The sequence below is a fragment of the Mytilus trossulus genome, chromosome 9 (assembly GCF_036588685.1).
Source record: "Mytilus trossulus isolate FHL-02 chromosome 9, PNRI_Mtr1.1.1.hap1, whole genome shotgun sequence".
NCBI classification, from domain to species: domain Eukaryota; kingdom Metazoa; phylum Mollusca; class Bivalvia; order Mytilida; family Mytilidae; genus Mytilus; species Mytilus trossulus.
The window spans coordinates 41341165-41354044 of NC_086381.1; the positions used below are offsets into that span (position 1 = coordinate 41341165).

The 12880-nt window shown below is 33.3% G+C and overlaps 1 protein-coding gene across 1 annotated transcript; it reads left to right on the top strand.

Moving 5' to 3' along the window:
- Positions 1 to 4729: 4729 nt before the first annotated feature.
- On the top strand, positions 4730 to 10613 carry LOC134684625 (GTPase IMAP family member 7-like). The gene is made up of 3 exons (XM_063543925.1): positions 4730 to 4871; positions 8841 to 9674; positions 10519 to 10613. Exons 1-3 carry the CDS (start codon positions 4730 to 4732, stop codon positions 10611 to 10613), a joined length of 1071 nt encoding a protein of 356 aa, XP_063399995.1.
- Positions 10614 to 12880: the final 2267 nt, after the last annotated feature.

The following is a 12880-nucleotide window of genomic DNA, read 5'->3' on the forward strand; positions in this document are numbered from 1 at the left end:
TTAAAAAAGGGGGGGTTCCAACTGTATGCCGCCATTTAAATGCATTGATCGGTTAAAAAAAGGGGGGTTCCAACCCGGAACCCCCGATCCGCCAATGCGCTGTTACTATTAACACTCCAGGAAGTGATCCCATCAATTCATTCAACAGTCGGCTTATCTCATTTTCAACATCTAAAGTTTGACAACTTTGGTACAATTGCTATTTAAATTTAAGCTCTTAAGGTAAAATTATAATCTTATTGACAAAGCTTCTCTTGAAATAAGGCAATTTCTACATTGCATGCTAATTCAGTGAACTAGTGTTTGTTCCAAAAAATTAAAAAGCTTACATATCTGAAATTAAGCCTGGATATTGATAGAGCTTGCTAAGTAAAAATGGTCCGTGTTTAACTGTGACTTTATGCAATTCAAATGTTGAAAAAGTAGCTGATGGAAAAAATACACGAAAAGGACTACAATCTATGACGATGCAATGATACTAGAAAAGTATCTCTTCCAGCAATTAGCATGACAAAATCAAAAGCAGTAACCAAACTGATTCACAGTTATTTTTTAACACAATCTAATTTTTGATGTAGTATAGCTACATATGTAAGTACTATAAATACATAACAGTTTCATAAAGATAACAATTTCAAACTTCCACAAAATGCACTTCTTAAAAACTGAGTTTTACTGTGTGTTTATTTATTCTACATTGTCTAGAGAAAATATGAGAGGGTTGAGTTCTCAAACAACATGATTTTTCTCCCAGCCACATTATTACACTGATCCCAAGTCAGGATCCCCTAGCCTTTGTTGGTCTTGCATTTATGGTTTTTGTTGTTGGTAATTTTGGTTCATGTGTATGTATTGGAGTTTAAAGACTGGTTTCCATTTGGCTGAACTAATGTACACAATAATTAAGTGGGGCAGCTGACGCCCACCTTTGTGTGCCGAATTTACTTGCTATGTCGAAGACCGATAACAGGGGAATTGTTTTCTCTTGACACATTTCCTGTTTCCATTCTCAACTTTACGTTTGTAAAAATCAAGCTGGAAGTAACCAAGATTTTAAAATTTTCATTTGTTATATGCCCCTCACTTAGGAGTACTATGTCTTTCAGTCTGAGCGTCTGTTCATTCATTCGTCTGTCTGCCCTGCTTCTATTAAAGTTTTTGGGGCATCCATGTACTATGGACTCGTTCTTGTTTTGTAATTAGTTTGTAAAATAATATATTTCACACAACAAATAGGTCATTTTTGATATCGATAACAAGAGGAATACATATGCATATAATCATAAGATAATAAAGTTTGTCTATAAAGATCCTATGTTAAAAGTTTTGACAATGAATAACCGTGAATAACCGAGCTTTTTATTTCCATTTTCACAATTTTTCTGTACACATCATATTTTACACAAGAATTACAGTTTTTTAAATACTAATTTCTATAGGACTTTTTAAGATAACCATCAGAAAGTATTTACTATTTATATCCCAATGCGAAAGTTTTAACCACCAATAACCAAGATTTTTTTTTCAATTTCAGTTATTGGGTTTTCTGTCTCAAAACATATATTCAACTGAATTACCCAAATATTAATACAGAGAACTAAAGGACTTCACAAAATTAACATAAAATAGTATGTTCTTTTTTCTATATAGATCAATTTCAAAAATATTAACTATTAACAATGGAGGTTTTCTGTGTTTCCAGTTTTCGACGTTTTTCACTAAAAATCACTCATTTCACCTCAAAATTACTTCAATTTGAATAAAAATAGCTAATGGACTACTTTATAGTCTATTTAGATAAGGTTTCCTGTCTTCCACAAGCTTTAGGTCTAAAACTGCAACAATAAATAATATTTTTTCTTCTTTTCCAGTTTTCAGCACTTTTTCTCTAAAAAACACATATTTCACCCAAAATAACCTTTTCCGCAAATCATATCAATGTATAGTTTTAGTATGTTGTTAGTACATGTCTATATTATAATTTTCACAAAAAAAAGCTTGTGTTGCAATTAGTTGGAGGTTGAGTGATTTTAGAGCTAGATTGACTAGGCTATTAGTATAATTTGCATATTTGATTCAAAATAAATAGAAGACATTGGAAAGATAATACATGTACGTAAGAAACAGTATTCATAATTCCAGAGAGACAATAATCGATATGGTATTGCCATTAAACTCCGACTGTATGTTACAATCATATTAAAGAGTCACCGTTTTGGGGGTTTTAAAGCAACTTTTTTCGTGCTATGGCGTAAAGCCATCTTTGTGACCCAGATCAAGCCAAAGGTTTTTAGCAGTAAGTGATTCTAAAACTACTATGTATGTTTTCTAAGGAAATGTATTAATTAAAACAATTGGACGACATTAAGTCATAAGTGGGTTTGAAAAGTTTCAACATATGTTCGTGTAATATATGTAACACAGAAGTCCAAGTGAACTGAAAGTGCATTCGTTTTTGATGCGTTTTGTTATTTGAAATTGCCATGTGAATATGGACTTTCCGTATTGATTCAACAAAATATCAAGCCAGTTATAGATGTACCGGTAATATTGGTAATTTTACTGAATTATTTCAAATATTTTATGTTCTTTAGTTGGTGCTTTTTTTTTTAAAGAGATCAAAGTTTCACTAGTTCATTTATAAAATTATTGTAAAGTACGCACGTTATAGCAAGGTATTCGTATCTGGAATATTTTGTTTAAAATTAAAGGTAGTACATTTTTCGCGTCCTGTTTAATCACACAATGATTTTACTACTTTCTTAAAATCACCGGCCCTTTTATTCAGGGTTTCCTAATTGCTGTCGACGTGTCGGATGACTTGAGGGGGCTCCTTGGTATTGGATGAGTATTTAATGCTCCAGATATTTCATGGGAAAGCAACTCAATTACAGGATCAAACATTATCCACTTAGAGTCAGCCAAATATATCTCGACATCCCACAGGATATGGCATTAGAACAAATGGTAAAATTCCCAACAAGACTCCAAAACACATTAGATCTAATACTTACAAGTCATTCTTCATTTATGATACGCTGTAAGTCACTTCCACCTATTGGACTAACAAGTGATCAATGATATAGTACTGTACAACACACATATACAACCAAATCGAGTTAAGCCAACACAAAGACAAATTTTCTGGTGGAAAAAACAAACATGAAAGCAATTAAAATTTCTCTTAAGAACTTTGGTGAACAAATCTGTCAATCGAAAGACCAGACACTGGAGGCCATGTGAAAGGCAATTAAAACAATCATGTTATCTTAAAGCATGTACCAACAAAACAAACAATGAACAGGCACACACACCCAGACAAGAAGAGCATAAAACAAAGAACTCACTCCAAAACTAAACGTTCTTATAACCCAAGCGACTTGGAAAAGTACAAGAGACTGAAAGCAAACACCCAAAAGGAGACAAGAAAAGCTCATAGAAAGTGCATCCAGGATGTTGTCAGCAATGACTTCAGACAAAATCCTAAGTGCTTCTAAACATATGTAAAAAGTAAGAAACAAGAGTCATCAGGTGTTTCTGCTCTTACCAACAAAGACATATTTTGCATAGTAAAAGCGCTCAAAAGGCTGAAATTCTAAACGACCAATTTAAATCGGTCTATAATAAAGAAGTCATGACTAATATACCAAACAAAGGCCCAAGCCCATATCACACAATGGGTAAAATCAACATAAACAGAAATGGAGTATACAAGCTTTTAAAAAACCTTAAACAACACAAAGCTACAGGACCAGATAACACTCCAGCACTAAAACTTAAAGAAGCAGCAAATGAGATGGCTCCCATCCTTTCCAATCTTTACCGAACTACCATTGACAACGGTGAAATACTAAACGACTGAAAAGAAGCAACAATAGTCCCACTAATAAAAAACGGGGATAACAAATAGCAGCAAATTATTGACCAGTTTCACTAACTTCTATTTCATGCAAAAGTCTCGAACAACAAGTCCTGTGAGACGCAACTCATTCCAACAATAGAAGGAATTGACAAACAACATAAATCAGGGAAAGATCAAGTGGATGTAATCTTACTCTAACAGGAAACAACAAGTGGTAGTCGAGGGTTGTAAGTCAACACTGGGAGATGTTCTTTCAGGGTTCCCACAAGGTACTGTGTTAGGACCCTTACTATTCCTAGTATTGATCAACGACTACCAGAAACAGTTTAACATTCAACTGTCAAAGTAGTCACTGACGACTGCCTCCTATTCCACCATATCGAGAATTCCCAGGATGAAGCCAAACTACAACAGGACCTTTCAGCACTAGAAGACTGGGAAACCAAATGGCAGATGAAATTCCACCCTGAAAAATGCACTGTCATCCGCATTAGAACCAACAGTAAATCCAAAAAAGAGACATACTTCAAAATACATGGCCACACTCTCGAAACTGTACCAATCAGCAAATACAAAACTGTACTAGTATCTAGGAGAAAATTAAAGTGAGGACCTACAATGGAAACATTTTGATGAAGTTGCTGTCAAAAAAGCATCTAAATCCATCGGATTCCATAAGCGTAACCTTCGAAAATGCAGCAAAAATTTAAGAAATGCAGCCTATATATCTTTGGTCAGACCAACACTAGAAAATGCTAGTGCGGCATGGTACCCTCATACCACTGAGGACATAAACCGTTTAGAACAAGTGCAAACAGGTTTGTAACATACAACTACACTGATTAAACACCTGGATGTGTGACTACTATGGTCAAGACACTAGAATGGGAACCACTAGCTAAAAGACGAAGCAACCATCGACTCGCCATGCTTTACAAGATACAGCATGAGCTAATGGACATTGATGCCAGTTCCATCTTACGTGCAAACGATCGGCATACTATAAAAGGTAAACAACGCCTGTATCAATTACCAGCAAACCTGAGAGTATAAGATAAGATATAAAGATAAGATAAATTTTATTTTCCAAATTAGGTCCCCAGGGGGCATATACACATAACATATATAATTGATACATCATACAGTATTTTAAATAACATTGTAAATTAAACTTGAAATAGTCATACAGGTATTATTTGTTAAATAAAAAAGTATTTCAGAGTTGCTACTCCAGAGATGTGGCAAACTTTATTTATATATTTACTTATTTTTTCTCTTTTTCTCACTTGATTTTATAATGTTTTGCTGAAAATGTATAAATATAAACTAAATGATTGTTTAGCTGCAACAGAAACCAAGGGACGATGCTCTAGGATAGTGATCTTAAAAGCTCTAACAATCCTCCTCGTATCTGATGCAGAAAAACAAACAAAAATGGACAAAGTTCATGCATATTGACAGCAAATAACATATACTATATAAGTACTCATACTTTACACGGACTATAAAGAGTGGAACCACCTTCCAACAGCTTTAACTGACGTCTGACAATAGAGGGGTTCCAGTGTGCACTTGCCAACAATAGTGCACCCAAGAAACCAACACCATAGACAGAAGCCAAGTGTACATAGTTTTAAATTGAATATATTCGGAACGTTTTATTTGTAAACAGTTACAGGAGAATTGCTGTCTCATTCTCCGTCTAGTAGACGTATAACATTCTTTTAAGAATCCATTCCTTAGCAAGGAAGAAGAAGAAGAAATCATTTTTTTTTCTAATATAGGATTTCGCTATATTTTTTTCAAAAAGGAACTTTATCATATTTTTTTTCATCAAGGAACTTTATCATATTTTTTTTCATAAAGGAACTTTATCATATACTGAAAAGAAAACTGAAATAAAAAAATGGGGTCACCTTTCATTTAAGCTCACAATCTGCCTCCGGAAGAAGCATACATTTTTCTTAACGTCCTTTTTTTTTCTGTTGAACTAATCGGAGAAATAGAGGTAATATCGAAATAAAAAAATAACTCATTACAGAAATCGCTTAAATTTTACCATTATTTTGTTTATGTACAGCTTATTTGAAAACAATAATAAAAAATATAGTTCACCGATGAAAAACATGGCATTTTTGCACCAAAGGGAGATAATTTGGAGCTTTTTTCAATGATGTAAACATTTTAAAAGTCATCTGAGGCCAAACCGAATCGATTTTGTGGGTTGATTTTTGTACCATGTCATAAAGTATGAACTAATAATGTGATGAATAAAATTTGTAATGACAAAATAAAGGTTTATTTTTTTGCTGAAATTTTTGTACCCACGAGCCACCTTAATGACCCTCTAGGCCAATTGAAAATGCTTACCAATAATTCGCTATTTTAACGTATCTAGATTTTTTGCTATTTTACGATTTTTTTCTTTGATCTTGCTGACTGATCATTTCCTTACTCAGGACAGCAGAGTGATATAAAAATTATCGATTGAAACTAGGGCGCACGAGCCGTTGTCACTGTACAAATGTTAGGTTTAGTTCTTTTACATGTGGATGAAAAATAAAAGTCACGAAAACATTAACGAGGCAGCAATTTCTTTAACAGACGTCAATGCTTGGATTCTCTTTCAGTAGAAATCAATCTAGTTTCGATATGTGATGGAGAAAAAATGTCTAAACGAAATGAAATAATCGTATTCTTTTCGTCGATTTTTCTTCTTCTTGTTGTGCATTACTCGTTCATTTATGACCAAGACGTATTTATAAACAAATCCTGTGACACCCTTATATGTTAATATCGTTGAAAAAGAACCGTTAACAGCAAAGAAATGTCATTTTTGTCGAAAGCGAGACAAAGCGATTCTATACAGTCCATCATCGCCATCGTCATCGGCGTCGGAAGCGGCGTCCACACATATTCACTCTGTGGTTAAAGCTTTTAGAATTTTAATATCTTTCATTAACTATTCTTGATTTCTACCAAACTTGGACAGAAGGTTGTTGAAAATCATAAGATAGTGTTCAGATATAAATTTTGAAAACACATTTTTTTCTTATAAATTGACTTAGTTTTTTTCTGCCAGTTAAAATTACATTCACTCTGTGGTTAAAGTTTCTTAAAATTAAGAATTAAAAACTTTCTTAAACTATCATGGACGTGTGCTAAACTTTGATAGAAGCTTGTTTATGATCAAAAGCTAGTACCTAGAAGGAAATTTTGTAAAAATGTATTTTCTGGTTTTCGGTATATTATTTATATATAGATATAGTTTTTCTTCCAGTTAACATTACATACAATCTGAAGTCAAAAATAAGGGGCATAATAAGATTAACGGTACCAATTTTCTTGCACCAGATGCGCATTTCGACAATACATGTCTCTTCAGTGATGCTCGTCATAAAGAAGGCGAGACACTGGTTTCCGCGGAACCCTTACAAATTATGAATAAAAATCTTTGGACGGGTTATTAAGAACTCGCAACCAAAAGTAGAAAATGCACAATTTTTACTCCATTTATTATTAATTGACTGCATCTCTGAAATTATAAATGCTACATATAAACATATATATACGAAATGTCGCCTGACTACATTATTGCATCTAAGAAATAATTCAATGAGGTCGTTTATTTACGTAAATTTTCACTTGACATGGGCTGTTTCGAAACTTATCCCGAGTGTTATATTGTATGTCTTTGACTGCGTGAAAGACCTGAAAGATCTTACTCGTAAATTGTTTTTCTAAATATTGATAATATTTTTGATGTGTTACTTATTTCAAAATTTAAACATTTATATTTAATTTTCATTTTCAAATAGAAATCTTAGTGATACAATCGAAGAGTGAGTGACTGATAATGTATGGTGCTCAGGTTGTGCTCGGACCGCTTGAGGTTGTCAAGGCAAGACAAAAAAGTCAATTTGCAATCGGTAATTTACTTGATTTTCAAAGTCTATGTCAAGTTATCAATGTGACTTATTTGTAGAGTGTTTAGATAATTTGACCACATGATCATAGAACAATAATAAACAGACAAATGAAACATCCACTAAATGTAATTCTTATATATTTTTTATTCTATATATAGACACTAATGATAGTACATTCATTATAATAAATGAAATAACACATAGCTGAGAGAGTGATAGGATAGATTGGTACCCCCTCCAAAATGTCTTGTCAACCTTGGTTTCGCCGCGGTTGACAATGTTTTCTCAGGGTTAAAATCTTCTCTATCACACTTTCAGCTATATGTTATTTATATTATATCAACAAAACGTTGACACACACCTGTTCATAATTTGATAGTAAAAGGTAATCTTCATTTTAGAATAGCCATACTTTTAAACGGGTAAAAACATCAAAATTAATGAACCTCTTCTGCAGGTTTAGTGTGCAAAACTCTTCAGAATTGATATATGTAAATGTTTATTAGCTGCATGTCAATTTCAATGACAGAGTATAACTGGTTCATCTTAAATCGACCTAACCACAAACTTAGAAAACTATGCAAAACTCCAAAGTCAATAAACCATGATTAAAGATTTGTCCTATGGAAATGCGATATGCTAAGGCTTATACAACCTCGAACCAAATATTGCCGTTTCATAAGTGGTTCCTCTTACCTTATCACAAATTTTAACGTCGAATACTGGAAAAAATGTAATGGCATTGTGGACAGGGATATGAAATCTTCATGGAAGTAAGATGTACTTATACCAATACAACTGCATACCAAATGTCATTAACGTATACTTAAAAGGTAAAAACTTCGTAATTTATTGTCTGTGTCAAAAAAAATAAGTTATAGTCTATATTACTTTAATTGTTATATCTCAACTTCATCTATGTAAAATTTGTATTCTGGTATTAAAATCTAAGGTTCAATCTTCTGTTGGATCTACGCCTGCACCTGTTAATTACTTCGTGTGTACTTATCCACGTCACTGAACAAATCAGGAAAATTATATATTTGTAGAAAAAGAGCTGCGGATAGCTTTAGTGGGGAAAACGGGAGTAGGAAAAAGTGCAACTGCAAATACCTTGTGTGGAGAGAAAAAATTTCAGTCTGGCACGGTAGCGGCCAGTGTGACACAGATTTGTCAACAAGAGAAAACAAAGATACATGGAACCGAGGTTTTAATTATTGACACTCCAGGGATATTTGACACAGAAATCGATCCAAGTATCATTGAAAACGAAATAAAAAGATGCGTCCATATCGGTGCACCAGGTTTACATGCTGTTCTTTATGTAATGGAGATAGGGAGATTTAGAAAGGAAGATATAAACGCAATAACGGAATTTCTGAGATTTTTCGAATGCGAAATGAGGGACCGAGTGATCGTTGTTTTCACATATGGTGACAAACTACAGAAAAGTGGGACAAGACTTGAAGAATTTCTACAAAAAGCTCCAATGTTCTTAAGAAATTTCCTGGATGACTGTCAAAATCGTTGTATACTTTTTAACAATGAATTCAACAAAGAACAGAGCTCAGAGCAAATTGGTGGCCTTTTAAGGATGGTCGAGGCACTTAAAAAATCTAACGAATTCGCATATTACTCTGATGCCCTATTCAAGAAAGCAGAGGAAAGAATTCGGGTACGAGAACTGGAAATCGAAAAGCGACTGCAGGAACAATACAAAGAAAGGCAAGCACAATTCGAGAGAACAATGAAAATTGAAATGGAAGATCAGATGCGACAAGAAAGGATAGAAGAACTTATTGAAATGGAAAAAGAATACACAGATAGATTGGGGAAAGTCCGTGAGGAAGTCAGAAACGAAATTTGTGAAAAAATAGTAAATGGTGAGTTACATTATATAAGCATTAGGTTTCACTTTGAAAATACAGTTGTTTTTTTCAAACCACGCCTCTTTTGGGGAGATATATAATATTCAGAGATAACTAATTATGTTTACGTAAGGTTCCCAGTTATGATCTCTATGTTTTATCTAGTAGATACAACACTTGGGAATGATAACCGTAAATATACATATTTGTTTCATATCGGTCTAATTGAAATCTGTGGGAAACCTATGGTCAAGGAAGGGTGTGTACAGTATTTTAGTGTAAGTTTAAACTTTTAAGAAGTTCCGGGCATATACACATGATTTATGCGGCACAGCCCTATATTTTGACCTTTGAAAAAAAAGATATTAGTGCATTTGAATCTTCCGTTGTAGGATATACTTTTTTCAAAACTTAAAAATAAAAGTGGTACAGCTTTAGCCGTAAAGGGAGTTCCTATGGGAAATTGCATTGTCAATATTTAAAGAAATGCTTTCCTTAACTTCAGTTGTAACAATATGAATTAATTAAAGTGAATTGAGAAAGTCGTTAAATGTATACCAGCTATCGACGCTTTCGTTGAATGTAACAGAAAGTGAATGACAAAGGAAAAAAAACAAAGAAAATTAATATTTACAATCATAAAAAGAAAATGTTTCAGTTTAATTCTATTTGAACCTCGAAAGTAAATTTTATCAACATATAAAAAGATAGTTTAGATTTCTTTTTTTCTCTTGAAAACTTTGTTCATGTCTTAGCGGTTTTTTTCGACTCACTTGAAGCTTTATGCGCATAAGACATAAATATCATAACTGATCATCTAATAGTCATATAAATTTAATGAAAGTTTCTTTTATTGCAGCACAATTCTCTAATGAGTTGAGTAGACTTAGGAGCATCATTCCTGAAACAGTTCCTTGTAGTATCGATCGTGAGAGCATTTACATAGTGATTTGAGAAATTCTTGTTTAATTATGTACTTGAATCAGATTCCTTTGATACATTTCTTACATGTACTTGTATATCTTCACTTACTTGGAACGATTTTAAAAATGTCTTTTTTTAATTACTTTCTGTGAATAATATTATATTCGAAAATATGTTGAAAGCATCTAATTGAACTCCTTTCGTAATATTACTTGATTATATGAAAAAGAAGATGTGGTATTATTGCCAATGAGACAACTATCCACAAAAGACCAAAATGACACAAACATTAACAGTTATAGGTAACCGTACATTTTGTCTTACCTCCTGTAGATTTATGGGATTATTATCGTTAAAAAGAACTAAGAACTACACTGAAGACCTGTTGGTGACCTTCTGCTGTTGTCTGCTCTATGGTCAGGTTGTTGTCTCTTTGACACATTCCCCATTTCCATTCTCAATTTTACACATGGTGACTATATACCGGTATATTTAATATAGGGTGTCCTAAAAAAATAAGAGATCAAATTTAAAAGACTTAAAGAATGGTAAGCCATCTGTTTATAAAATATTACAAGTATTTAGCACTACTAATGTAAAAGACTTGTGCAACTTAGTAAAATTTATATTAAGAGCACTGAAGGTCAGAAATCAGTTTTTAGTAAGATGATTTGTAATTCGTTTGCTACATATATTTGCTATTTGGAATTATATTTATATGTTTTATATTTTTGTGTATTTAATACTTCTGTCTGTTTTGTTATGATCGTATGTTTTGTAGTCTATATATTAGTATATATTGAGTATACATGTATCTATATGTTGTAAAACATTTGGTTAATAAAAAACTTGCAAATTTAATTGAAATTAACATCTGAATAAACTCATCATAGATACCAGGATTAAATTGCAGATAGTAATTTTTGATATTGGGTGACATCTTGATGAGCCAACAAGAATTATTTTGTGGATCTCTTAGTTTTCAATATAATATAGTCTTGGACAATATTGAAGAAAGGTGTTTTTATTGTCTATATTTGTAATGTTCAGATCGCAATAAAGTAACTATCTATGTTGAGTGTGCCAACTATGTTTACAAAAACGAACTCCACGAGTTCTATGATAAATTTTACAGTTTAGATGGAAGTGGTCGGAGGTTTCTATCTGTCATTATCAAAATGGGTCTGATTCCATTTTTTTCTGATACATGTGATCTCTTAGACTACTGCTCTCGGTACGGATCGGGCATGAGTTGCTCTGCGTAATAATAATTTGGTCTAGAATGGTTTAAGTTAAGAAAAACTTTTAGTGGAGCGATATAGCAAGCATTGTTTGTATCTGGGTGAAGACTATTCCAAAGTCGAACGTCATGGAAGGAAACTGTTCATATAATAAGTAGTTCGACAGGGTACGGATGGAAAATTGTTTACGGAACGAGTTCTATACTGGTGTATGTTTCTAAACTGATCGGGTAGGATATCATTTAGGTAGCTTGGGATCTTTCATTCATACACCATATTATGAAAAAAAAAGTAAAATTTTATGCTTATCTCTTCGAAGAGTCTCCCATCCGTATTCTGCCAAAAGTAAGCATAGACTGGTGAGTTTTGTTGTACCAGTTACGAGCACCATCTAGGTGACTATGTGGAACGCGACTATCCCATCGAATTGGAGATAAAGGATACTACAGATACAGTTAATTCGGCTTCATATCTTGACTTACATCTAGAAATTGACAATGAGGGTCGGTTAAAAACAAAACTTTACGACAAAAGAGATGATTTCAGCTTTCCAATTGTGAACTTTCCATTTCTATTAAAGTAGCAACATTCCAGCAACACCTGCATACGGGGTATATATCTCCCAATTGATACGATATTCTCGTGCTTACATTTCCTATCATGATTTTCTTGATAGAGGGTTACTGCTCACAAGGAAGCTATTAAACCAAGAGTTCCAAAGGGTGAAGTTGAAATCATCCCTTCGTAAATTTTACGGACGCCATCACGAGTTGGTTGACCGTTATGGAATAACCGTTTCACAAAAGATATCGGATATGTTCCTTACGTCGTAACTACAATTCCCTTCCCTTTCATGAATGTGACCTACCGAATTAGACTTTTTACCGGATTTGTAATCACATAAGCAACACGACAGGTGCCACATGTGGAGCAGGATCTGCTTACCCTTCCGGAGCACCTGAGATCACCCCTAGTTTTTGGTGGGGTTCGTGTTGTTTATTCTTTAGTTTTCTATGTTGTGTCATGTGTACTTTTGTTTTCTGTTTGTCTTTTTAA